We start from the raw sequence: 25,505 nt of genomic DNA on the forward strand, positions 1-25,505 counted from the left end.
GGAAAGCTATGGTAAAATAATCCATTTTGACTTTCTACAGCCCCTGAAGTTTTGGCCCAGAAACCCTACAGTAAAGCAGTTGACTGCTGGTCCATTGGAGTCATCACTTACATCCTGTGAGTACCTTTCTTTTCTCTAATAAAAGCATAGCACATTATATGACTGTTCATAAATAGTGATCTCAGACTGGAGAACTAAGAGGATGTATTAGCTCTGGAGCTATTTCCCAGTCCTATAAGCTTGCATTTGAAAGTTTACTTTCAATAATAAACTAAATGTCAGAAGCCTGAGGTTATGCAGTAAATATGTGGACTTTTCTTTGTTGAGAAATCAGTTTGATACAACCAGATTTAAAGCATATCTTAAATTGATCCAAAATGTAGGCTAGATGTAAGAGATAACCAAAGATGGATACACTGTAAATGGGATTAGCTGAGTTAGCTTGTTGTCTCTGTGTTGCAGGCTCTGCGGCTACCCTCCATTCTTTGACGAGAGCGAGACTCGTCTCTTTTCAAAGATCATGAGAGCTGAGTACGCCTTTCATTCACCTTTCTGGGACGACATCTCTGAATCAGGTATGAAAACAGCAGAAAACATCTCAGTCTTCCCAGAAGTCTACAGTAATACTCCTGCACTTTCTTTTCTGGAACTGTATTCATTTTTATACATTGCTTTAATGTAAATCCCAATGACTGTGACTGAGTCTAGACTTTAAGCAGCTATAGTCAGTATTTTTATAGTAAAATCAAATAACAATGTGAAAATGATGCGACAGTGTGAAAGAGGTCGATTTTAATACTGCATCTACAGAGAATTAGCACCTAATTTGTTGTGAGGCTTGCAACTTTACTATTTTGGTTTACTTGCATAATTTCACTTTTTGGTGCAGCAGGCAGCTGCTTTCAGCAAAAAAGCTAAATGAACAGCAGACAGACACAGTTAGAGACTAGCTGGTCAGCTGAGCATTTAGCAGCTAGACAACCAGGTATTTCTGTAAGAGAGGGTATATTTTACACTTACTTACATTCATCAGGTGGCCAGAGATACAACTTCAAATGAATGATAATCTCGTTAACTAATAAGGGCCCTGTTCTTCAACTCTGGCTAACTAATTCAGGCTAAAAATAATCCTGTTTATTCTCATCCAGCTAATTTGGTTCTTTGAAAGTGCTTGGTGTCTATGGAACCCTCCCAGCATTCCCAGGGGCAATAGAGTCATTGAGTAAAGTCTCATTTTATGTGTGTCCCTGCATTGTTACGAGGGTCTTTTTGTTCTACATTGAGCTTTTAAAATATTTCCACTGTTTTCCCTCTGTTAACCATCTACGAGTGATGCTAGCTGCAATGGACCCAACATTCCCAATGAATGTGCAGGAGACTTTTAGGAGACAATGCTATGCAAATTAAGCCTTACTAAAATCTCTAAAAACACATGTAGGCTATCCAGATCATAGTAAAATGTCTTGGTTGTGATCCAGCTAACTGTCAGTAAGTCTGCACTTTAGCAGGTTTGGGCTTAAGGACTTGTTGCTCTGACAGCAAGTCAAGATATCTTTTAAATTAGTTAACAGGAACTATAAAATCAAGACTCAGTTGAATCATCAACATTTTTATCTGGATAATTTGGTTATCCAGGTATGAAGAACGGGGCTAAGTTCACCATGTCAACTCAAAAGGCGTCAGTGTTGTGTTCACAACTTGTCCGCTGTCCCCATGAGGCCGACCCCCCCCCCGCCCCCCCAAAAAAAGGGAGTGTTGAAAACAGGTAGTGTCATGTAAATGTACAGAAGAAATTCCAAAGACTTGGTTCGTAACTTGCCTCAAAATCATTACTATGATTAACCTCACTGTTAGACAAATATAGATCAGGATGTGTTAATATATCCTTAGAGCTTAACCTAAGAGGCTATAGACCAACGTACCCACTTACATCATCCACAGCTATAGTGGTTTGACCTGCTTGGATTAGGTCAGATATAATTGCCATAGCTACTAGATTGGAAAGGACAGTTCTCACTTGCCTGGGGAATTAAATTAGCTGTCATTAAGAGACATGCGAAACAAACGTCCTCCTTACCAAAAATAGATCAATGAATAAAATTAAAAAAGGACCAAACTATTTCTCTGAATATTAATACTAAAACCCAGAATGGAAAAAGAAGAAGAAATGCTTGTCTGAAAAGAGAACATACTGACAGAGAGGAAATATTAAAAAGCTAATCGAAATTTTAAAATTATTACATTGCCAATCTGGAAATCCATCAGTTTTAAAAAAAAAAAAAAAGATTTTTTTTTTTCTTCCTTTACAATGTAAATTGCAGAATCTGTCTTGAGAGATTATTACATTGCACGATCTACCTTATTTTATTTCCAGTTGTGTAGCTGATGCATCAGCAGAGAGATTGCACCCACTGTTACATAGTCTACATCCACTCCACCAGAAAAAAGAACAAAACTTAAAACTGTCCAGAAACACTGGGACAGTGCAAACAAGTTCATTAATTAATAAGTAAAGTAAATGCCATGTTAGGTGTGAAGAAGTAATACAATGGTGTAATGTATCAAAAAGGGGGAAAGAGACAGGTGACATGATGATCAATCTGATCACTGTATTGTGGTAGATGACTTGAATGAAGAATGAGGAATTTTTACATAACGTCATCTCATCCCCTTTTCAACGTCATGCAATCGAATTGCCCTTACACCAGCCATTATCCAGGGCTCAACATCCTTGAAACACACAAGCATTTGGCTTTTCTGGACTTCATTTGGCGTAGAACTTTTGTTCATCTCATAGGAGTGTCTCTGTCTTTTGCTCACATTTTAGTACTGTTTTTTTGTGTTTGGCTAAAATTACCTCACCAGGATAGAGTCCAAACTTGAGTTACGGAAGAGTCACAGGCGCTCTGTTGTTGCCGTCTCTTGTTGCAGCCTGAAAATTCAAATTGCATAACAGTAGCAATAACATAAAATTTGGATAACCTTTAGAAGGAACCGAACGTAATTTCACTGCAGGTGACCAAATGTGTATTATTGTATGCTTGCAGCAGATAAGATTACTGAATTCTAATCAGAAACTAACAAATGTCAATGCCATATCTCAACAGCCAAAGATTTCATCAGGAATATGATGGAGAAAAACCCCAAGAAACGCTTCCTCACTGAGCAGGCACTCAGACACCCATGGTTAGTCCTTTCTCTTTGTCACATTCACACACACACACACACACACACACATACACACACACACACACAGTTTTTTGTTTTCCAAATGAACTAAAGGTCGTGACTTGATTGCAGGATTGCTGGAAACACAGCCAAAGATGTGGACATTTATCACTCTGTCTGTGAACAGATGGAGAGAAACTTTGCCAAATCTAAATGGAAGGTAAGTGACACTGCTTTATATTGCAGCTTTATTTGCTTTAGTTAAATATGGGCAACCAACATAAGCTGATCTAAGCATGCATGATCAACAAATACAGTGTATGTAGCCTTATTTTAGCTAAATATGAGCATTTGGAACATACTGAGCACATTGACAAATTGTGTCAAAGTGCATTAAAATTTTTTTAGACTATGACAACTGATCCTTATCCATTCAGCATTGCAACCATCATGTTTTGAAACTGACCACACCTGCTGAGGGAAACAAACTCTCAGTGTTTATAGCTACTTTTAAAGTATTAAAGTATTTTGTACTAAAAAGACATATGTAATTTAAAGTTACAGTGATCTAAGTGGTTTGGAAGCTAAAGCTCTGAATACAATGCTAAATGTAAGCATGTAATGCACTTTAAGTAATAGTTAGGATTTTTTGAAGTGGGGTTGTATGAGGAACTTATCCATAGAGTGTGTAGTGTATTACCTGTAGTAGATGTCACTCGGTATACCCTCACTTTGGAGAAGCAGACAGTGCCACCACAGAAACTAAGCAATGTACTGCTGGGGGCGGAGGCAGCAGCAAAAAGTATTTTAGCCACCTAAAAAACATCAGTATAAGTTGAAGTAGATTGAGAATTGAGAATATTTTCACCACTTTTCCTTGCCATCAGACAGCCCTTTCCTCTGGCGCTACATTTTTAATATAGAACTTCAGTATTGCAAGGCATAAGTGCAGCTGTACAGTGCACTGTATTACACTGCAGAACAGCTATTCAGGTCAGACTTTCAGCAGTTTATGAAAGAGACAACAAATGCGAGAAAATTAAAAGATGATAATGACAGCGACAAATGCATTTCACTGTGGAAATAAAAGGATACCTTCATGAACCAAAGTATACAAAGGGAATATGGAAGTTCTATGGTTGATAAAATGTAGTGCTGAAGGAAAGGGCTGTCTGATGGCAGGGTAAAGTGGTAAAAATATTTATTAATATAGCGTCAGCTTAAAGGTTTAGTGTGTAGAATTTTCGGGGATATTTTGGCAGAAATTAAATGCAATGTTTTCTTTAGTGTATAGTAAGAATTGTTCTGTTTTTGTTACCTTAGAATGAGCCATTTATATCTACCTAGGGAGCGCATCCTCATCTATGGTGATCTCTACGTTGCATGCCATATTTCTAGAGTAGTCCAGAATGGAAAAACCAAACACTGGCTCTAGATAGGGTCATTCAAGTTTTTGTGTCAGCCACTGTAGTTAGCAGCCCCTCTGCCACATGCTGCACATATTCAGAAAAATAAATTTTTTTAACGTAGATTGCTTTATTCAATGGTTTTACCAGTTTAAATCCCCGGGTCTGTTTGTTTTGGAGAGGAAGAGACCTACGTCTTTTAAGTCGGCTCTTGGTAAAAACCTCCTGAACGTCTGGATCTTAAGTTGTTGGTGAAAATAGGTGAGCATGCATTAGCAGGTGCTAGGCTAGCAACCCAAACAGTGTAGAAGAAACACTGATATGTAATGTGAAACTGCTTTATTCAGTGTTTTTACCTGTTTTAATCACCTGGGTTGTGTGTTTGCAGAGGAAGAGACCTTTGTAGATAATTTAGCTCCCTGCTAAAAACTCCCAGAACAATGAACACTGAAGGAATTCTTACTGAGAGAAGCCTAAGATGGTTGCATTCTGCAGTCCTCACCGCTAGATGCCACTCAATCCCCCAAATTGTTGTTTAGGGGGATTTAGGGACTGTTGAAGGATTGTTCCTTTAAACTGATATTGTTTTTGTCATAGGCCTTTGTTTAAGTGGCTAAAATATGGAAACTTGCTGTCTGACAGCAAGGTAAAGTGGTGAAAATACTGTCAATATAGCATCCACTTAAACTGATATTTATGTTTTTTAGGTGGCTAAAATATGTTTTGCTTCTAACCCCCGTCCACAGAAATACATTATTTAGCTTCTGTGGTGGTACTCCTGCCTGCTTCTCCAAAACTAGGGGCATACTGACTGCCATTTACCGTATGTAATATACTGACTATAGATTAGTACCTCATATAACCCCACTTCAAAAGATCTGAACTATCCTTTCTAGGTGTCAAACGCAATAATCTGTATTGACACTGTGAAATGCTTTAAGCACTAATACTGCATTCAACACTTACTTTTTATTATGTCATTATGACGTTTCCAAACTCTACCAATTTAATTGAGGTGAAGTAAATCATTCATGACACAGTCACTTATTATATAAAGCCAACCAAGACATATTCATGACAGGCTGTCCTTACTAATTCAAGACAGATGTGTCATCATGCCATACGTTGGCAGCACCAGTGTAACCTCCTCTCTTTGTGTGGGTATTTTCAACAGCAAGCCTTCAACGTAGCCTCAATAATCAGCCACATGAAGAAATCCCTCACTGACCCCTCACACCTCACAGTGCCCGACATCATAGTACAGAATGATGTGGAGACGCTGGGACCCTGCCACCATGAGGCCGATGCCCTCGACCCAAACGGAAATCCTGTTCATGCAGCAAATCATCTATCCTGCAGTAATCCTGAGTCGAGCAGAGGTCTCTGTCCACCACTGAGAGCCTGTCACAGTGAGCCTGGGAATGCCCTCACTGTTGATGAATCAGGAGAAGTCAATAACTTTCTTTCAGAGATCGATGCTCCTTTCAGGGCGTCCAAAAGGTGAGAGCTGCTACCCTGTTCTAGCTGCCAGAAAATCAGGCATGTCAGATTTACCAGAAATATAAGAAAGAAGTTGTTACAATATTGCAATTATTAAGATATGGATATATTAGCTGTAAATTGACAGTGGTAAATTTGCCAAGAGATCTATTACTATTTTAATAGTAAAGTCAATCTGCCTCTTCCATGAAAGTTCATCATCCAGTGGCATCCCTAAAAATTGAGTTGAATTAACTTACCTAAATGTAAAAAATTCAAAATACGTATATAAAAACATTCCTACATATTTTTCCAGATCTTTCTTTACTTTGGGGATACTGTAAGTGTCCCTATATCAAAGTGAAATTATGAGATTAATATTATCTCCAAAAATACTGGCAGTATCTGTGGCATTTGGGAGATCATTTATGTAAATTAGAAAGAGCCATGGTCCATGAATAAAGCCTTGAGGTACATCACTATTAATTATGTTGTGTCTGTGACAGAGGTATGTGTTTGAACAGTGATATACTGTCTATGCCAGTAGTTCAGATTTTTTTTTTTTTATCAACATGCACCTTTTGAAATATTTTTTGTTTTTAGCAAACTCAAATTAACATTAAAAAAAGTACCCCCTGCAGTAATCCAGAGTTCTCCAAGGAGTACCCTGGCCCCTTGAGAAACACTGGGCTTGTTATAAATAATCAACAAACTATTTAGAAAAAAATTACGCTTTGGTACTGGTAATGGCTACTGGTTCCAAAAAAAACATCTGAAAATATTCCAAGAATATTTATTAATTTCATGTAATTTCATTAAATGCTGTGGATAATCTACCTCCAGTATGGGTCATAATATTGTCATAGAGGTTGAATATTTTTATGAGAACTGTACATTAACATTGTTCACAAGCTTTAAAGGTCCAGTGTGTAGGATTTAGGGATGTCTAATGGTAGAAATGGAATATAATTTTCATTATTATGGATAAACATGGATAAACTTTATTCCAGACTCAAGTCCATATAAAATACATACAAAAACACAGACAATACAATAAAAACAACACAACACGTAGGTTTAAAACACATACAGGCATCTATTCCAGTGCTTCCAGAAGTATGACAAATATTTTGTGTCACTTTGTGCAGGCACGGCTAGGGCCATAATGACTCCATTCTTTGACTGGCTAAGTTGACACATAAAACTGTAAATAAACTTTCTAAGAACAGCATGAAAAGTGGGCACATCACTGCTTACAAACATATGGCTTGCACTTGTCCATCTTGGATGCCTGAGTAAAATCCTAAATGTATCATTATATGCCACCTGGATTTTTTTCATTTTTGCAGCACTGTACGTGCACCACAGGTGTGCAGTATACAATGAAGTACAATATGACCTAAACAAAGCTATCTTGACATCATCAGTACACTTATTAAATTTTCGTGCAAGCGTGTTGGCTTGTGCATAGAGTTTGCAGCACTGACGCTGGATGTCATCATCATCACATAAATCATCTCTGATTATGTGGTCAGGATATCTAAATTTGTTCACAACTCCAAGCACTTGGTCTGCTAGAACAAAGGAAGGAAAGTTTTACTTCTTATCCTCCTTGGTTTTCACAATTAAAATAACACTCTTGTTTGAATTAAACATAATATCATACTGTACACCATAGCAGGAACAGAGCAATTGCTGCATACCAACACTAGAGGGAGACATAATATTATGTTTTCATAAGTATATAATCACCTGAAACTAAAAATCATTGTGTTTTCGTAACCTTACGATAAGCCGTTTATATCTAAAAACTGAGAGGGTCCGCCATGTTGCTCTGTAGTGCTTCAGAATTGACGACACTGGCTCCACATTGGGCCATTTACTTTTTTGCATCAGCCACCTTAATTCTCCAACACATTTGGCAGAAGAGGGATGATTTTCAGTTCTGTAAAATCACTGCCATTTAATCCTACACACTGGACCTTTAAAAATCTGTTTATATTTTGAGATTTGGTGCAGCTAGTTGTTTTTTGCACATTTCTGTGGGTGAATCTATAATCCTGGTTGTGTGATGTGTTGCAGCATGGATGCTGTATCTCACAGGACGGACCAGTCGCTTCAGTCTGGAGTGTGTTCTGTCATGTGATTGGCTGGCCAAACCTGAGATGAATCTCATGCAGGTAGGAGTCAGGTAGGAATTTAGATTTTGATTATACAAATTTCTGACCCAAACCAACCAATATTTAAAAAATCTCTCTCTCTCTCTCTCTCTCTCTCTCTCTCTATAGTTCGTCTCTTGAGGTGACAGCACTCAGTGGCATTCCACTTGATATGAAGGTGTGGACACATCTGCTGCTCAGCTGCCTCATGTCTGCTGTGGTCCTCCTGTGCAAAACACATGTTCCACTGACAGACACATGGAGTATCTGCACCATAGAAACACTTTAACATGGACACCATATTAAAACAGGCACAAGTAGGGATTCATCATTTAAGAATTCATACAGATAATGTTATGCTTATGGCATTTATTTATTTATGTCTTGAATAGATTTAGGTGGCATATGCAATGTTAAAGCTTATTAATGTTTTTTTTCTTAGTCCTATTTGACAGATATGGCTGTCCTATAAATTCCTATGGCTTACATGTTTTTATAAAGCTGGTAAGCTTTTTTAGACTCTGAAACTTCAGAGTCATATCACTTGTATGCTCTGTGTTTTTATAGGGTATACTCACTGTTGGACACTAACAAAATCTGGGAACGTACTTTTAACCGTAGTGACTGGACTGTTTAACCTTGCAGACAGATTTTTGGACGTGTTAATAGATTTCCATTTCTGCTGAGTTACATTGGTGGATTATAAAGATTGTGGATGTTTCTTTTATTTATGAGATTATATTTTATTTTGATGTGAACACAGCAACCAGGTGTTTGCTGTGTTTTCTGCTATGTACATAAACTGCTTTCTTGTTAAACAACTGAACTCATTAAGTGCCACAATATGGTGTAAAGATGCTGTCAACAGTAGAGATGTCTTGGAGGATTCTGAATTCACACATTTAGTGACATACTTTTTTTGTTGTTGTTTTCTGAAAAAGTCTTTCTCCTTCTTGTGTTAAATAATTAGCTGCGGTACCATGTTGGCCTCTCCAGTAAGCTTTAAGACACACACCAAATCATTTATGGGCTTTTATTTAAATACTGTGGATTCTGCACAAACAACAGATGAAAAACAGAAAATAAATAATGTAACATTCACCCTCTTTTTCAGTCCTAAAAATGCAGTAACTGTGATGTTACGTTCACAGTAGAGTGTATTGCTGCTGACAAATAAAAGTTTGCTGTCAGAAAGTCAAAGGCTGTGATATTTTTCTAGATAAAATGCTCAATGATGAAAATGATATTGACAAACTCACAATAACACAATGTTTTTGACCAAATATCGATATGTAGCCATACAATGTGATAATATTGGTACTTTTAAAATGTATTTATACACACATTGAGGATTTCTGATCTGTAAATACAACCCCACCCCCCACCCACCCTCACCTACTTTGACCCAGTTACTTATAACTAGTCTTTAATGCTCAGTGTATTCCAGATGGAGAGTAAAAGTTTACCTCAGCCTGAACGCTCTTTCTATCTCATTCAACCCCAGATAATGACTTCCTACATTTCCCACAATTCTTTGACAACTGCCAGAGAAGAGGTGCAATAGAGAGGTGAAGTCCATCCCATTACATTGGACCTCCGTAGGACCTTACTCCCAAAAATCAGCATTTTATATACATATGATGTTTGTTGATAAATAAGATAATTTTGCAGGTAAGGAAAGTCACAGTTTATTTTAAAACTATTGAAGCATAAGACTTCCTCTCTTGAAGCTACAATGCTTGTGTGCTTCATACTGGGCTGTACTCACACAGGCAACAGGTCTTGCTCGTTCTTTTGCCTCCCAGCTGATAAAAAGGCCAGGAGTCGCTGAATAAAATACATCTGGTAAGATAATGTTACATTTGTGTATGGACCATAGCTAGGTTACTTAGCTTGCTAGCTGGTGCTGGTGATATAGATTGTGTGAGTCGAGAAATGTAGTTCACTAAATGGTTTCACACCCAATCCAGCAATGCTAAGACAAACCTACAACAAAGTGCAACTTTTTTTGATTTGCACAAGTATCTTTTACATTGACAAACACCATATGTGTAAAAGGGTTAATAAACTGACTTGTCTCTCGCTGTTGACTACCATCCATAGTTTTTTCCAATTAAGGTCCCATGAGGGCCACCGAAAGGGGGGGGGGACTTCACCTCTCTATGTTATGGAGAACAGTTGTAGCAGTGTCCCAGAGTTAGTGAGGAATTCCCCTTAGTAAAGTGACAACTTTTTTGACAGTAGAAGGTGTAAATGGTGTGGAAGGCTGGTATGAAGTGCTGCAGTGATGGCAGCAGCACTTTGGGGACTTTTAGCCCTGACAGGTGCTGAGGTCACTGGCTTTCTTTCGAAGTGCTTTCAAAAGGTCTTTAAGCTTAGTGTCAAGTCCTTCGAGCTTTGTTGACTTCTGAAGGATCTCGTCCTGCAGCGTCCTAAGGGTATCAGCTTTACCTGGAAAAAGATAAAAGTACAATCTGAAGACCAAGAAAAAATCATTCAAGAAAGGATTTAGTGTTTCCCTGCCAGACTCTTATTTCTGGCAATGTGCAGAAGGCCAATTGAAAGACCAAACAAAAACATTTAGACCATCATGTAAGGTAACTCAGGGAAAAATGGCTTTTAAATCAGTATTAAAAGTGACAGTAAATGCTCTTGAACAGATACTGTAAATCTAAATGGAAGATACTACAGGTGGAAACACTGGGCTGTGTTGCTTCCATAACGTGTTTTCTTTCAGACTAGTGGAAAGATAACATCTAAAATACACATTTAGGTATTTATTTCAGTTCCAATAATTATTTTGAAAATGTATGTAAAAAGCACAAATTTATTAGATAATTGTGCCTCCTTTGCTTATTTAAACATAACATTTTGGTAAACTTTATTAACTGGGGAAGTTTCATGGTGATATCTTTTTTTTTTCAACCCTATTTACCTGTAGTGTCTTATTTTTGCTTGAATAAATAGCCTTTAAAGATATGTACTGTAAAATTTTGAGTTTGAGTTTTTTCCTCATATTCTGAGCCAGACATCTCCACCTTAGTAGCACTAACCCAGCAGGTCTCCAACCGCACTACAGGCTGATAGTTGTTTGAATTAGGTTGTGACGTTGGGTGACCAAAATTCAATGTCAGGGTGTTGTTGGGAATAGAATGATGTTATGTGTTTTACTATAAGTTGTGTTTCACTATATAAGTTTTAGATGTGTGAACAATGAGAATACTGAGATGATTTCAGCTGATCTGAATGTGTTTGCTTTGCAGAAGTGGAGAAGTACAGGAGAGGAAGAGACATGAAGTCTGAGGAGCACATACCGCAATGCTTAGATAATTAGTTTCATATATGGTAAAAAGAATAGAAAGTGATATACAGATAGTAAGGTACAGCACGTGTAGGGAGTTGTGTTGTTCTCTTGTCTTTCAAAACAGGAACCACGCCCCCACTGCCAGCAGGAAGGAGTCAGATTAACACGAGGCAGGGGCGTGGTGTGGTGAAGGGGGAAGTGGAACTGCCAATGAGAAGAGGACAACGCCTTGCGTGCACAATGACACTCTGTTACGCTCAAATATACTGGGTCAGGGAAAGGACAGGAGGTCAGACTTCGTGAACTGACACACCTTTGTTGTTCGTCAGGGACGTGAAGTTGAGACCCAGAGCTCTGTAATTTTATTCCTTTACTGCTTAATAAACTACATTAACTGAGACCGAATATCTTCTCCTATTGCTTCATTAAAGAACACGCAGGACTGAGCTCACACATAGCACATTAGAGAGTAGGATGAGACTCTTAGTCCATCAGTGTCTAATGCCAATGTCAATGTGACACAGAATACTGATGACAGATGATGGTGATATTTTGCTGGTTTTAAGTTGTGTTGTGTAAGTAACTAAAATCCGATGTCTTGCAAGCATCTCATGCCAACGTTATCTTGACATCCACACAACGTGAAATCTTAAGTTGTTAGACATATAAAATATTGTCAACCTGATTTTCATTCCAACCAAAATTTAATGTCTGTCCCAGGTAAGAGTCCAATGTCTCTCCAACGTCATATTGATGTCTGGTGCCAGCGGATTACATACACCAGACTTTTACCAGGTTCTAACAGAGGGGTTTGTTCATATATTATCCTTGCCCGATTTATATAACATTTTATTCCAAAAAACATGGCAAAAATGTTTTTCTATGGCTGTTGACATTTATGGAGTGATGAAAAGAGATATCAAAAATTCCCTCTGTAAAAAAACCTTTGACTCTTAATGAATGAAACATTCAACCTGGCTTTATCCAGATTTCTGAAATATATGCAAACCAGGGCATATCTAATATTTCATATTTGATATTTAAACAATGCCTCTTTTTATATTACAACACAAAATTTCATGTGTCTCTCATTCAGTTGTCTTTTTCTTTAAGTTTACTGCCTGCCAAAGAGCCTGTCTCCTTTCCATATTAATTCTGTTTCCTAACCTCTGAGGCAGAATAACAGTCAAGTCAGAATCAGCATAGAGAAACACTAAGTTCAGCTATATTTATCAACCATCTCAGCATCACCCTGAGAAACTGCCTTTCAGAGCAATGGTGTAAAGACTTAACTATGAGGCTTTCTTGTTGAAAGTGAGTGACATTACTCAAAAAAAAAAAAAAAAAAAAGTTTGATGTTAGTTTATGAACCACAGACTTGATGGTGGTGGTGGTGCAGTTTTGCTGTATTACCTTCCAGAGACTTCAACATGTTTTCAGTGGTGTTGGCCAGAACTCCAGCATCATCCTTCAGCTTCGCCAGTCGATCCCCCACCGGCCCTGCACCTCCACCTGGCCCAGGGGTTGGAGCCGCATCTTTGAGACGGTCCAGCAGGTCCTCCACAGACGACAGTTCCTACAAATACACACACACAGACATATTTAAACCGTCCCTCTTCAACAAGCAGCTTTAATAGGGTGTCTCAATAGGGTGTCTTCCAGGAGACTTTCAGTAACTTTCCCTAAATGCAGACATTTGCATAACTCACTATTTAAATGTTTCAGCTAATTTTGATATCTCTGTACTACCTTTACACTAAATACAGGTGGATTGGCGAAGTTCTTGTGATAACCCCCCCCCCATACCATTACAGTATAAGACACTAAAGAATGCCAGTAGCTATAATCTTCGCCCTTAGCCCAAGATACGATTTTAAAGGGGAACAATTGACCTTACAGTGTGCTGCAACTGCAACTGTTGATGTTACATAGCCAACAGTGCTACATGTAGCTACGGGATAATTTTAGAGGCCTGATTTCTCTCAAATTTTGGATAATATTCCTGGTAGAGAGTGTCCAATCATGTTTAGAAGCTTTTATGGTGATTTGTATATGGTAGAAAGTGCCACTTTTCTCCGTTATAGTCATTCCCAGCTGTAAGTACACTGCTAATGTACATGAAGCTACATGTTAACATCAGGAAAACATGTTATCTTTTGTATGCTGATGGTAATTTCTCCTGATTTGGGATCATATTCCTGCTGGAACATGTTCAGTTATATTTTGAAGCTTTAATTGGTGATTTTCACTGTTTTCACTGTAAAGTGCCGCTACTTTCCGTACCACTCATTCCCCCGCTGCAGTGACAGTACAGAGACACAGATACGAAAGACCCAAAAATGCTGACCAATCAGAGTAGACTGGGCCTTTTTGTGCTTTAACAGACCGGTGCTAAAACAGAGTGTCTCAGACAGAGGGTGAACACAGGTGTTTCAGCACAGATGGTATGAGGAAAATAAAGTGTGTTCTGGCCAATAAAGCATGTAAACAACTAGAAACCTTAAATACAAGTATGAACCTGAAAGTTAGCATAATAACTTCTCTTTAAACTGGTCCCTTGTAAAAGTAAATGTTCATTTCAAACTCCTGCTTAAGCAGCTTCAGCAGGTCTCCCACCTTATCTGCTGCATCTGCTTCATCTTCAGCTTTGTCTGCATTGTCCTGTGCATCCTGGGCTTCCTGCCTTGCATCCTGCAGCAGGTCTTTGAGCTCGTCTAGTTGAGGCTTTATTGGCTTCATCATTGTTGAAATATCATCCAGAGCCTTCTCAGCTGGGCTTAGCATGTCTTTGGCCTGCATGAAGAGAACCCTTAAAGCTCAGTATTGCTCGGCAAACAGCTTTTATTTCAATGAATGATCCACCATGTCACCCATCCATTGTTTGATGTTTATATGCTTCCTACCATAGTCAGATTGTTGTTCAGGTTGTCTATGAGATCCATGCTGTCCTGCAGTTTGTCCTCCAGGTCAGCGAGGGAGTCCTCCGTTGTGGTTAAGCTTGTCACCAAGTCGTCCACGTTGTCCTTTACTCCCAGTGCCGTATCCCTGTAAGTGTGCGATCAGAGAAAAACTTTTACATCATTATGACATTTATCATCACTACAAATACATATCAGAGCACTTAGATGCATCTTTCCATGTTTTTTGTGAATTGGTTTAATATCCATCCTGGGATTATTAGTAAAAAGTGATTATTATCCGAAAAAGCAGCAATAAGCACCAGTAACCATCACACTGGCGTATAAAGACCCACCTGGCATCCTCAGCTTCCTTCAACAGTTTCTTGGCTGTTTCCAGTTGCGGCTCGGCATTGTTCAACACAGCAGTGCTGTCTGGTAGACTGGCCGCCAGATTCTTCAGATCCTCCAGCTTCCTCTTTAGAGCAGCAAGGTTGAGAGGCAGTTTGGCTTTCAGGATCCAGTCGCTCACCTCCTGGATCTGGGTCAGGTTGGAGGATGGGTCTGTGCAGACAGAAAAAGGAAAAGTTGGAGGCAAAATTGCAAAGGCACAACCTTGGCATCCCCATCTCATGAAACCATTCCAAACCAGCCATCATTACTGAAACCACATAAACTTCCATATAACCGTCCACTCAGGGGCAGACTCAGGCTGACGGAGGGGCTTGGGTGAATAAAACAGCTGCAGGCAACAGTGTGCAGATGTTTTCTAGCATGTAAGGCAGCCAACATGGCAAGGCATTGTGTTTTCTCCACTGGAAGGGCCCCCTTAAGGCACTTTATCCATCTAACCTCTGTACCAAAACATTCTTTACCTGTCAGGAAATCTTTGAGGTCTTTTACAACGTCGCGCGTCTCTTTCAAATCGTCTTCTAGGTCATCTCTGGCCTGCTTCATCTTATTGGACAGTTTCTCTGCAGACTTTCGCACCTGATTGGTTGTGTCCTGTGTATCCTGGAGCTGTAAGGAATTGATGTTAAATAATGCTTTAGAATCTGTATATTGTTTTTCATAATCTGACAATAATCTAAAATAATATTCCAACAACATCTAAAATTGACTGTGCTCTTGTAGTAAAGTTACAGCGATGTGCCTGTGGAGTCAACAGGAGAGGAAAGTGATCAGAGGGTGTGTGTGTGTGTGTGTGTGTGTGTGTGTGTGTGTACCTTCTCTGCAGCCTCTGTGATCTTCCCAGCGAGATTGTCCAGTCGGTCCTTCACATCCTTAACATCAGTGTCAGCCCTCTTGCTCAGAGGGAGGGCGCCCACGCACTTCTCACCTTTTTTACAAGGTGGGGTTCCAGGAGGTGGACACAGATCTCCACCCTCACACTGGAGAGGGGTGCAGGGCTTTGAGCGAACACTGCCACATACCTGAAAAAAAAAAGTCACAGATAGGGATATTAGGATTTAAAGACGAAATACGGAAGATATGGTCCCAATAACAAAATGGCCATCAAATATCAGGGGTTGATACCATTCCCAATGAGCTGCAATAGAATCTCTATATTGCAATATTCCTAAAAATGGCACATATTAGAAGATGCAGACCTGCTCAGCTTCACACTTGTACTTCTTCCAAAATATTTTCTTTCCAAAAATACACTATAATCTATCTCCCTAAATGAGACGTCACAGCATCATGTTAATGAACTGAGGCCTGGTTGTTACCTGTTTGGCAACAGGAGTGAGGTCAGGTCGGGAGGCCATGTTTTGGTTCAGTTTATCCAGGTCTCTGGTGTTGCCTGGCTGTACTTGCTTTTGAAGGTCCAAAGTATCTTCTCTGATGTCAGCTGATTCCTTCACTGTTTTTTTGCTCGCATCTACTTTGTCAGCTGCGTCTTTGGACTCATCGTAGGCGTTCTTGATTGCAGAAATAGCTCCTGAATAAGACAGAAAAAAGCAACATGAGTATATGTTATAATGTCACCACATTACAATGTCTGTTTCATTAACAGGTGGAAATTATGTGTTTCTGTCAGACATTCTACCTAAACCAATACTAAGTGAGCTTGTGCCATGTTTTAAAACAAATGTATGCAACATTCAGAGCATTAATATAGCAGCAATCCACTACATTCTATGTAAAGATATAGTGGTGTAATGGCAGCCTAAGAGTTAAGTCATGCTGCCTGTGTGTATGTGTGTTGCTTTTCTGTAATTTGTTGTAGTAAACGGTGGCCACACATGCATGTTAGTGCATGTGAGTGTATACCACAGGCTAGCTAATCATTGCAACTCTGCAATGCGCTCATGACGGTCACTGCTGATAACACTATCCCGATCCACAGTGGCAAAATGGCGTCGTCACAGAAGCATAATACCTACCCCAATTAACAGTATTAGCTCTGTCAACACTGTTAGCCGCCAGCTCAGCCACCTCCATGTTGAGAGTCGTGTGCAGACAATTGTGGCTCAGACTCTGAATCATAGATATGCTCTGAATGTGGCATACAGCTACTGTAAGTTTTTATTAGAATATATGCAATTAATGATCCATCACTAAAGGTGTAGTGTTTGACACTGATTTGTGTGTCTTCGTTTCTGACCTGTATTGTTTGAACTAACAGAGTTGTCCTTTGCATCTTTCTTGGCTTTGTATTCTTTATTGAGGCTGTTCAGCAGATCCTGCATTTTGTCCAGCTCTGTGTCCAGATTAGGAGTTTTTGCCAGGGGTGGAAGGTCATCATTAACTTTGTCCATCTGGTCCCTTTGAGACAAAAACACAAGTTGCTTAATAAGGCATCAGTTTCCATTCAAGAGTTGGAAAAGGGGAAAGAAATTATATTCATGAATATCAGAAAACATTCCACAACAATGACGAAAAGCTTTAACTGGAGCTGATCAGTGTTTTTATAGCAAATCCAAAATCTGGCTATATTTTCTCAGCTGTCCCTCACCTGAGCTTGTCCAGTTGGGACAGAGCATCATTGACCTGTGAGGCAGTACTGGGAGGAAGGGAGATGGAGTCCCGGATCTGTTTCAGGCTGGCCTCCAGGGCGCGGATACGAGGTCCAAAGTTTCCAAGATCACCAGTACCTCCAGGACGAGTAGGCAATTTCGGGGAGAGTCTCTCAAGAGCTGAGCTGAGGTTCTGTCTCTGGGCGTCCAGGGTGAAGAAGCAGGAGGGACATTTCTCACAGCTAGGGAAGGAGTCACAGTGTCCTTTACTGCAGGTGTCACAGCGAGTACCAATGACACCTGGCCGACACAAACAGGCTCCTGTCTTCTTGTCGCAAACTTCTGGAAGCGTTCCTTCAATATCACACTGACACTCTGCGGAGGAGGAGATGAAAAGTTTCAAGTATTTTATTATAATATGTACAACAATTTGAGGGTCAGAAGCCTCAGGTGCCCACATACTTGATGTGGATTTTTTAGAAGTTGCTTCACTGCTGCACCCCAGTGCCTCACGGAGCAACATATGTTTGACAGATACAACTTGTATCTGCTATTTTTGGCATTTGTTGTCCATCCTCTAGGTTACTTTGAAAATACTACTGAGATACCACTCCATACATAAAAAACTGTATCAAAACTAGACACTGACCAAACAACAACATACTTTACACAACAACAATATTATATTTGAAAAAACAAAAAACAACTGTAATCTAAGTAAAAAAGTAATAAAGTTTATGTTTACATTAAAGAGGATTATGCTCATGATCATGTTCATACTTGTGTTTAAGGCTCCTACTAGAACATGTTTACATGCTTTAATGTTTAAAAGAACACATTATTTTTCTTGTACGGTCTGTGCTGGAACATCTGTATGCACCCTCTGCCTGAAACGCTTCATTTTAGCGCCTGTCTCTTGAAAAAGCTCAGTCTGCTCTGATTCTTCGGCATTTACGGGTGTTATCCATCTCTGGAATGAAAAATAGTTGCAATTTCTACCATGAAAAATCACCAGCAAACATTTCTAAATCAAAGTCTCCATAACCGGACATTTTTCAGCAGGAATATGATATGAAATTGGGAAGAATATTCAACATGCTAACATCAGCAACCCTGACATTAGCATGTAGCTACATGTAGCAGTGTAGTTGCAGCCAAGGAATTACTGTAACAAAGTAAGACAATAGCAGTACTTTCTGTTGTAAAAAGTTACCAATAAAAGCTTCTAAAGCAAAATTTTCACAACTGATATGTTCCAGCAGGAAGGTAATCTGAAATCTGGGAGAAATTAAAACATCAGCAACCAAGATTTGTTTCCCTGATGTTTGCATGTAGCAGTGTAGGCTACGTAACGTAAAGACTTGCAGTAGCGTGCCTGCAGCACATGACCATATAAAAAAAGGTGTCACAAGCAGACATCAACTTGTCTTGAAAGTAGAAAAAACATTGGAAACGGAATAATCAGAACGGTCAGAAGCCTGAAGTTTTTGCTCACAAGGATTATATTTACATATGTTTATGTCATTATTTGAAACTTTGGCCAAGTTTAATATGAACATCTGTTATTGTAAAATTAAATACAATATATGGCAGAAAATGCAAAAAAGCAAAATAGGTCACCTTTAATTACTACACAGAATGTTCAATTACCTGAGTAGAGTATCAAGAGGCCCACTGTAGAACTGAATTAAGCCACCATGTAGAACTGTAGTAGCAGACTTGGGTCATGTCTTAATGAAAGTATTAAAAATGAACCCGTGACTGCAATCTATTTTTTTTCATCTGACTGAAACAGTAAACTAAACTACAACTTCGAATGGAGTCCCACAAAGCTAAAAAATTGCTTCTAGTAGAGTAATCACAAAGAGTTGACTCACGTCGGCAGCCTAAGAGAGAGTCTCCATATGTGTTGTCTGGGCACCCGCTACATGTTAGGCCTCCAAAGCCTCGTCTGCATGGACACTGACCTGTCACCTGCAAAGAAGGAAACAGTTTATTATTAGTGTCATTTCATGTCAGAATAAATACAAACTGGACACAAACTCTGGTTACAAATCCATCTACTTATTCTCTGCTACAGAAGTCCAGAGAAACAAGTGAGAAACAAAAAGATCAGGTGATCCATTTTCTAAGTTTGATCTAAATGTTTTTTTCTCTTGTGTTCTTCATTTACAAACAGGTGAAAAAAGTTTTGCCAAGATAATTTTACATCATTAAAATACAAATATATTTGAATACATTTCTAGTCAAAAGAAGGATGTGACAGTAATGCTACTTATCTTGCTAACGCACAATTTGTCTCCATTAGTCACTTCCTGACAAAAACATGCGAAAAAAGGGTCCAGGTTGAAAAATATTGAAGTTTACCTTTAAAACTCATCTTAAAGAAAACATAAATGCTTTTAGTCCTATTTGGAACACAGTGAAGTGGTGTACATCAGCCTTTTGTGGCTGAAATGAGTATTACAACAACAAACGCTTGTCAATTATCCTGGCAAAACCTTTTTTCCAACTGTTTCACAGATGAAAAAGAAATTTAAAGAACATAGAAAGATGATCCTGGAAAAACATTCTTATCATCTGTTCTTGAATTATAAACATAGGAGAGAAAACAAGTTGGATTAGACTTAGAAAACGTTTCTTCTCTCACTTGCATCTCAGAGAGCTTATATTGTTAATGCACGTCTGTGTTGTTGCCTTGTTATGTCTTATAAAGCTGCTGTTTTTTGAGAAGTTGCGGGTTATTTAATCGATGTAGTCTAATATTGCCTGTTGCTCCTGCTGTGATGTCTAAACTTTAGTTTTTTTATTAATTGTCATGTTTGTTTAATTGCCTGAGTTTTGTCCTTTTCTCTGGTAATATGTTTTTAACTGATAGTCAGTTGTATGCTCCGGCTGCAAAGTGCAATTTATAGAAAAATAATATATTCTTGATATGGACATTAGGGCTCTGTGATGTGATGTGTATAGGTTGACATGTTAATGCACTTTTTTGTAGCATAAATAAATGTTTCATTTAATAGGTCTATCATATAACATTATCATTACATACATCTACTTCTTTACCCTCTCTTCACCCCCCTCTCTTCAGAGTACATTTTATCTGACCTACATTTTACATTTATCTAAGTATATTTTTATGTAATTTCATTTTTTTTTTTTTTTTTTTTTTTCACGAAATTTCATATTGTCATGTTACATTCTTTCTGGGTAGTAGTCATACCTGATCACAAGCATCACTGTATGACCTGGTGGGGTCACAGTTGCAGGGTTGGCAGCGTCCTGACAGGGGTGGTTGCCAGTAGCCTTTTGAACACACATCACACGTCAGGCCGTGGAAGTGGGGACGGCAGGGACACTGGCCGGTAAGCGGGTCACAAGCATCTGACAGTGACCCGTCTGGTGAACAGGAACACTCTGGACAGTGGGGGTAACATCAGAGTTAGGAAGGAGTTATGGACACACACACATCAGATTCCGCACAAGTATGCATAATTATGTTATTAGTGAAAGTATCAGTGGAAGTTTAAAGCGACAGTTCACAACAAATAAAGATTCATATTATTCCTGTTACATGTAGTGCTGTTTATTAGTCTAGATTGTTTTGGGGCGAGTTGCCGAGTGTTGGAGACATTGGCAGTAGAGTTGTCTGCCTTCTCTTCAATATAATGGAACAAGATGGCACTCAGGTTGTAGTGCTCAAAATGCAAAAAAACAAACACTGAAAAACTCAACAGCAATGTCTCTTTTCAGAAATCATGACCCGGTTAGCCAAGATACTCAAGACCACTTCTGGAAGGAGACATTGCTGTTGAGATTTTCAAGTTTATTTTTTTGGGTGCTTTGAGCACCACAAGCTAAGTGCCATCTAGTTCCATTATACTGAAGAGAAGCCAGACATCTCTATGGCAGACATCTCCAGCACTCTGCAACTCACACATAAACACCCTAGATGGATAAATAGCACTCCAGGTTGATTTGGAGGTGAGCTGTCCCTTTAAAGAAGCAAAAGAAAAGTCTAACAGTTAATAACTTGATATCTGGAGTTAAAAACATCAAAGTGTCAAAACACAGACACACACACACACACACACACACACACACACACACACTTTCATCATAGCTGAAAGGATCAGTGACCTATTGGAGATTAAATGTACTTTCACATGTAACATTCAGGAGCATGCAGTGAACACGCTTCTAGTTTAGTACTCATTGAAAACAGAGGTGAAAAAGCAGACTGTGCCGTTACTAAGTGTGATATGACGGTGTTAGATGACTCACTTGAGCAGCCCAGAGGGTTGGAGGCACTGAGGTCGTAGTAGCCTCTCTTACAGCGGTCACAGCGGGGACCTTCAACGTTCACTTTGCACTGACACAAGCCTGTGCTGTCGTCACACCGACCCCCGTTCACTGTCCCCTCAGCACTGCATGTACAGCCTGGCAGCAACACAAACACCCACCGCTCATCAGAGATTATATCTATATCCAAATGTTTTGCACAATTTTGAAGTTTACGTTTAAACTTGCATGCTGCTGTCATATTTTTGATGTGTATGGCTTGGGAAGGATCCAACTAAGAGTTAGTAACTTAAACAATTAGCATTTTACTAAAGAACCACTCACGTATGCAGGCATCAGGGCGGTCCATTCGGCTGCGAGGGTTTGGCTGGTAGCCTGGGGCACACTGGTCACACTTTGGCCCTGTTGTATGGTGTAAACAACCCTCACAGACACCTCCACTCTTCCGCCCACTGGCCTCATACACCACCTGGTCAAAGTGACAGCGCTGGGCGTGGTTGTTACACTCACAGCCTGAGAAGAGGGCAAAAGGGTATATAGTTAAGGTTAATGAGTCAAATTAATTCAATACATTTGATTTAAAGTACCTTTCATGTATCCCAAAGACAATTTACACACAAAAAATTTGCTTTAATGGCTCTAAAACGGTCATTTTATTTGATGTGTGCACGGGTGTCTTAAAATGAAAAGATCTATCAGACCATCTATGGTAGAGCCCTTATGTTACTTATTTTGATAATGGGGAATTAATGTAAGAAAATAATAAAACAAAAAGGCATCTAGTTCTCAACATTTTCTTCCACTCCTTGTAATATGGGTCTTGCTTATCATGCTGATCACCCTTGTTTATAGAGACATTTAACAGGTGTGGGTGAAGTCTTACGTTTGCAGGTATGAGTGTTTCCCTCCTCTGCAGGTCTCCAGGGCAGATCATTGTAGAGATCAGCACAGACCTCACAGTTCACACCTGCTGTGTTGTGCTCGCAGTCACACTGAGGACTCACCTACAGAGAGACACAGTAAAAGGGCACATGACAAAGATGTTCAGTCAAAGGTCAGCTCATTCACTCTGTACGCTGTGATCAACAGAGGACTGGTAACAGAGACATGGGTATCACAGCACCAAGCTATCCCAGCAAGCTTATTCAAGTGAAATGCATCTCGATTACAGCCTGACATTTTGGAAAACAGTTTTGCTCGCTGTCTTACAGAAACTCCAATGATAAGATCAATATCAGTCTCCTATCTGAACAGAAGTGCTGCAGGTCCAGGGTGTGTTTAACCTAGTTTAAGAAATAAACTGGAAATATTATGCCCCCGAACCCCTGCATACTGTACATACCTGTATACTGTTGGGCAGTGGATTGTTGTACGTTTCTGGCAGGCATCGGTTGGCGTGTCCATGGCACATACAGCTGCCTATCACCTTCATCTCCTTCAGGGCAAAAAACCTACTGAGAGCTCTGCCTGGTAGACGTGGCACATCGCCAAGCTCCGTCATCTTCACCCTCAGCCCCGTTATTGCAGACACATCTGTGGATGAGGCAGCTGTCGAGTCAGCAGGCTACAACCTTCAACTGGGTGTAGTAATTCATGATGGACAAAGGCTTACCTTCAATTTTTTGGCTTTTGGTAGCTGGGACGTAAGCATACTGACGCAAAGGACTGAACTGGATCTGGAGAAGAGGAATGTACATATTATTACATCATACATATGGATCTTTTTTTCTCCATCACAGAAAGTTTTGCTGTTATTTCGCAAAATTATACTGTAATCCATTTTATTTCAAACGTCTTTGGAATTGCCAAACATTGCAGTTCCTCGAATGGCCACTTGAGGTTGGCACAAAGAGCAAGTCAGTCCCCATAGATCCCCATGTTAAGATGTCAACTTTACAACCTGATACAAAAAAACGGTTTTGGCCTCTGAAGAAGTCCTGTTCAGTGTTTGGTTTTACTAGAAGACCCTCTAAGGGGTCCAATGTTCGGTTTTTCCTCTAAGTACAGTTTTTTTTTTTATGGTTTTAAGCCTGTTTTTCGCTAGCAAAAAATAGCATCGGCATTAGTATTACCACAGCTAACCACAGCCTAACTGTGCTAACCAAGCTAGCAGATAGCATAAGGGTTATCTCCATCGTCTTGTCCAAGTACGGTCAGCACTGGCCCCAAAAATCCAAGCTGGTAACGGCCAAAATCCAAACTATGGGTGATGTCACAGTGGCTTCATTCATTTTCTTTTTTGAGTACAATTCATGGTTTCGACAGTTTTGACCTGTCATGTGCGTTATGTGTTATCTAAAGGCCCACTATACATTTTGTTTGTGTCTTTAAAGGTAATAAGGTAATATCAGGACGTAAGTCATTTGCTCTTTTCAAGGTACAAAACAGGAAAATAAAACCCAGGTTGTAACAAAAATTAACAAAAAAAAAAAAAAAGAAAATTAAACAGTATATTGGCGGTCAAAGTGACACAAAAAAACACCCTAAAATTAAAAATCTGACATCCAAACTACAACTAAAAACAAGACATGTTGTTTAATTGATTTTCACCTAAACTACACAGTTTTTTCTTTTTAATTTTTTTTTTTTTTTTTTTTTTTTTGGACGCATATAACAGCTTAAATTGGATTTGGCCAGATTTTATGCCCACAAGCAGAAGTAAGTAATGATAAAAACTTAAACATTTTAAGTGAAATTGCTTGTCCTGCAAATATAATTTTGTAATCTGGAAAAACCACACATTTTGAATGATTACTTTGACTGAAGACAAGTAAAGCAGTTGAATCCTGCCATCAAGGTGTTCGTCCTTACTGTGTGGTCTTGGTATGGGTTTCCTCCAGTAGGGGGCAGTGTGTAGCAGTATGTATCGTCTAGGGTCAGGGGTGTCGCTGTGGGAACTCCAGGAAAAGTTCTGTCACAGTCTGTAGCCAAGTAGAGAGCAGGCTGCCACGTTTTGCCTTTATCTAGTGTCTTCTCTATAACAAAGGCATTGGGACGAGGACCCTGCAAAGAAGAAAGAATGAGTAAACATTTCAGGTTTAAAATTCGTAAATAATGTATGAGTAATAAAATGCACTGTTTATACTGAGATGTGATTCATAAACTCAAAACAAAACTCATAAGATCTATTTTAGAAGTGGATGCAGTATCGCAACACTCATCAAATGTTAAATAGAAAAGACAGAAGTGAACAGATACGTGGTGCTCATGTGATCCAGCAGTGATGGCAGACTGCATCATACCTTGAAGTTGAGCACCAGGTTGTCAAGCTGGAAAAGGTTGTCGAGGTCCAACTGCAGAGTGACTGGATCCACCTCTGCAGGACAAACAAGCAGAGAAGCATTTTTATGACATGTTCACACAGAAAGACAATGCTTTCTTTTAAATTCGTTTTCAGACAGATTGGATGTTGTTTCGTCTCCTGCAGACAGAGCAAACTGTTCAGCACACTTTAGGGTTACTGTAACAGAGTCCTCTGCTGGTGAGGACTGCTCAGAATATGATGGAAGAGAAAAAATGGAAAGAGCTCAGTTAATTAAATCAATGGCTATAAAGCAAAGTATACTTTGAAATGTCACCCTTTCTCAAATATTAAATGGGCGTTATTTGTGATTCTCAGCCTCATATTTGCATTTATATTTATTTAAAGAAATAACTGTCTGTTATGAATGTCACTATATCCTGACAGTAGTGCATGAGACAGATAATCTGTGAAAAAATAGTGTGAGCATTATCTGGCAGATAATAAATGGCATTCTCAACCTAATAGTCCATGTGGCAGGACCCTGTTAACCCATAATTATGAGGTTGATTACCATTAATTAAAACCC

At 39.2% G+C, this 25,505-nt stretch overlaps 2 protein-coding genes across 3 annotated transcripts in view; one reads left to right on the forward strand and one right to left on the reverse strand.

Annotated features, from left to right (window-relative positions):
- Positions 1-9,412, forward strand: part of LOC117257426 (calcium/calmodulin-dependent protein kinase type 1D-like) — a 25,468-nt gene extending 16,056 nt beyond the window's left edge. The window contains exons 8-14 of the mRNA XM_033627610.2: positions 41-116; positions 463-575; positions 3,108-3,186; positions 3,301-3,388; positions 5,749-6,074; positions 8,136-8,233; positions 8,342-9,412. Of these exons, the coding sequence (XP_033483501.1) occupies positions 41-116; positions 463-575; positions 3,108-3,186; positions 3,301-3,388; positions 5,749-6,074; positions 8,136-8,199 (746 nt within the window). The 3' untranslated portion in view covers positions 8,200-8,233; positions 8,342-9,412. The remainder of the gene's footprint in view (positions 1-40; positions 117-462; positions 576-3,107; positions 3,187-3,300; positions 3,389-5,748; positions 6,075-8,135; positions 8,234-8,341) is intronic.
- Positions 9,232-25,505, reverse strand: part of lamb3 (laminin subunit beta 3) — a 25,230-nt gene continuing 8,956 nt past the window's right edge. For both annotated transcript variants that reach the window (XM_033627605.2, XM_078171992.1), the window contains 19 exons: positions 24,918-24,991; positions 24,487-24,678; positions 23,288-23,351; positions 23,018-23,208; positions 22,559-22,679; positions 22,000-22,188; positions 21,658-21,813; positions 20,597-20,790; positions 19,251-19,347; positions 17,373-17,748; positions 17,022-17,182; positions 16,144-16,355; positions 15,640-15,846; positions 15,289-15,433; positions 14,770-14,977; positions 14,420-14,561; positions 14,133-14,309; positions 12,930-13,092; positions 9,232-10,663 (listed from right to left, as the gene is read on the reverse strand). In XM_033627605.2, coding sequence (XP_033483496.2) covers positions 10,524-10,663; positions 12,930-13,092; positions 14,133-14,309; positions 14,420-14,561; positions 14,770-14,977; positions 15,289-15,433; positions 15,640-15,846; positions 16,144-16,355; positions 17,022-17,182; positions 17,373-17,748; positions 19,251-19,347; positions 20,597-20,790; positions 21,658-21,813; positions 22,000-22,188; positions 22,559-22,679; positions 23,018-23,208; positions 23,288-23,351; positions 24,487-24,678; positions 24,918-24,991 — 3,209 coding nt within the window. In that variant the 3' untranslated portion in view covers positions 9,232-10,523. The remainder of the gene's footprint in view (positions 10,664-12,929; positions 13,093-14,132; positions 14,310-14,419; positions 14,562-14,769; positions 14,978-15,288; positions 15,434-15,639; positions 15,847-16,143; positions 16,356-17,021; positions 17,183-17,372; positions 17,749-19,250; positions 19,348-20,596; positions 20,791-21,657; positions 21,814-21,999; positions 22,189-22,558; positions 22,680-23,017; positions 23,209-23,287; positions 23,352-24,486; positions 24,679-24,917; positions 24,992-25,505) is intronic.

The sequence above is a fragment of the Epinephelus lanceolatus genome, chromosome 1, assembly GCF_041903045.1.
Source record: "Epinephelus lanceolatus isolate andai-2023 chromosome 1, ASM4190304v1, whole genome shotgun sequence".
NCBI lineage: Eukaryota > Metazoa > Chordata > Actinopteri > Perciformes > Serranidae > Epinephelus > Epinephelus lanceolatus.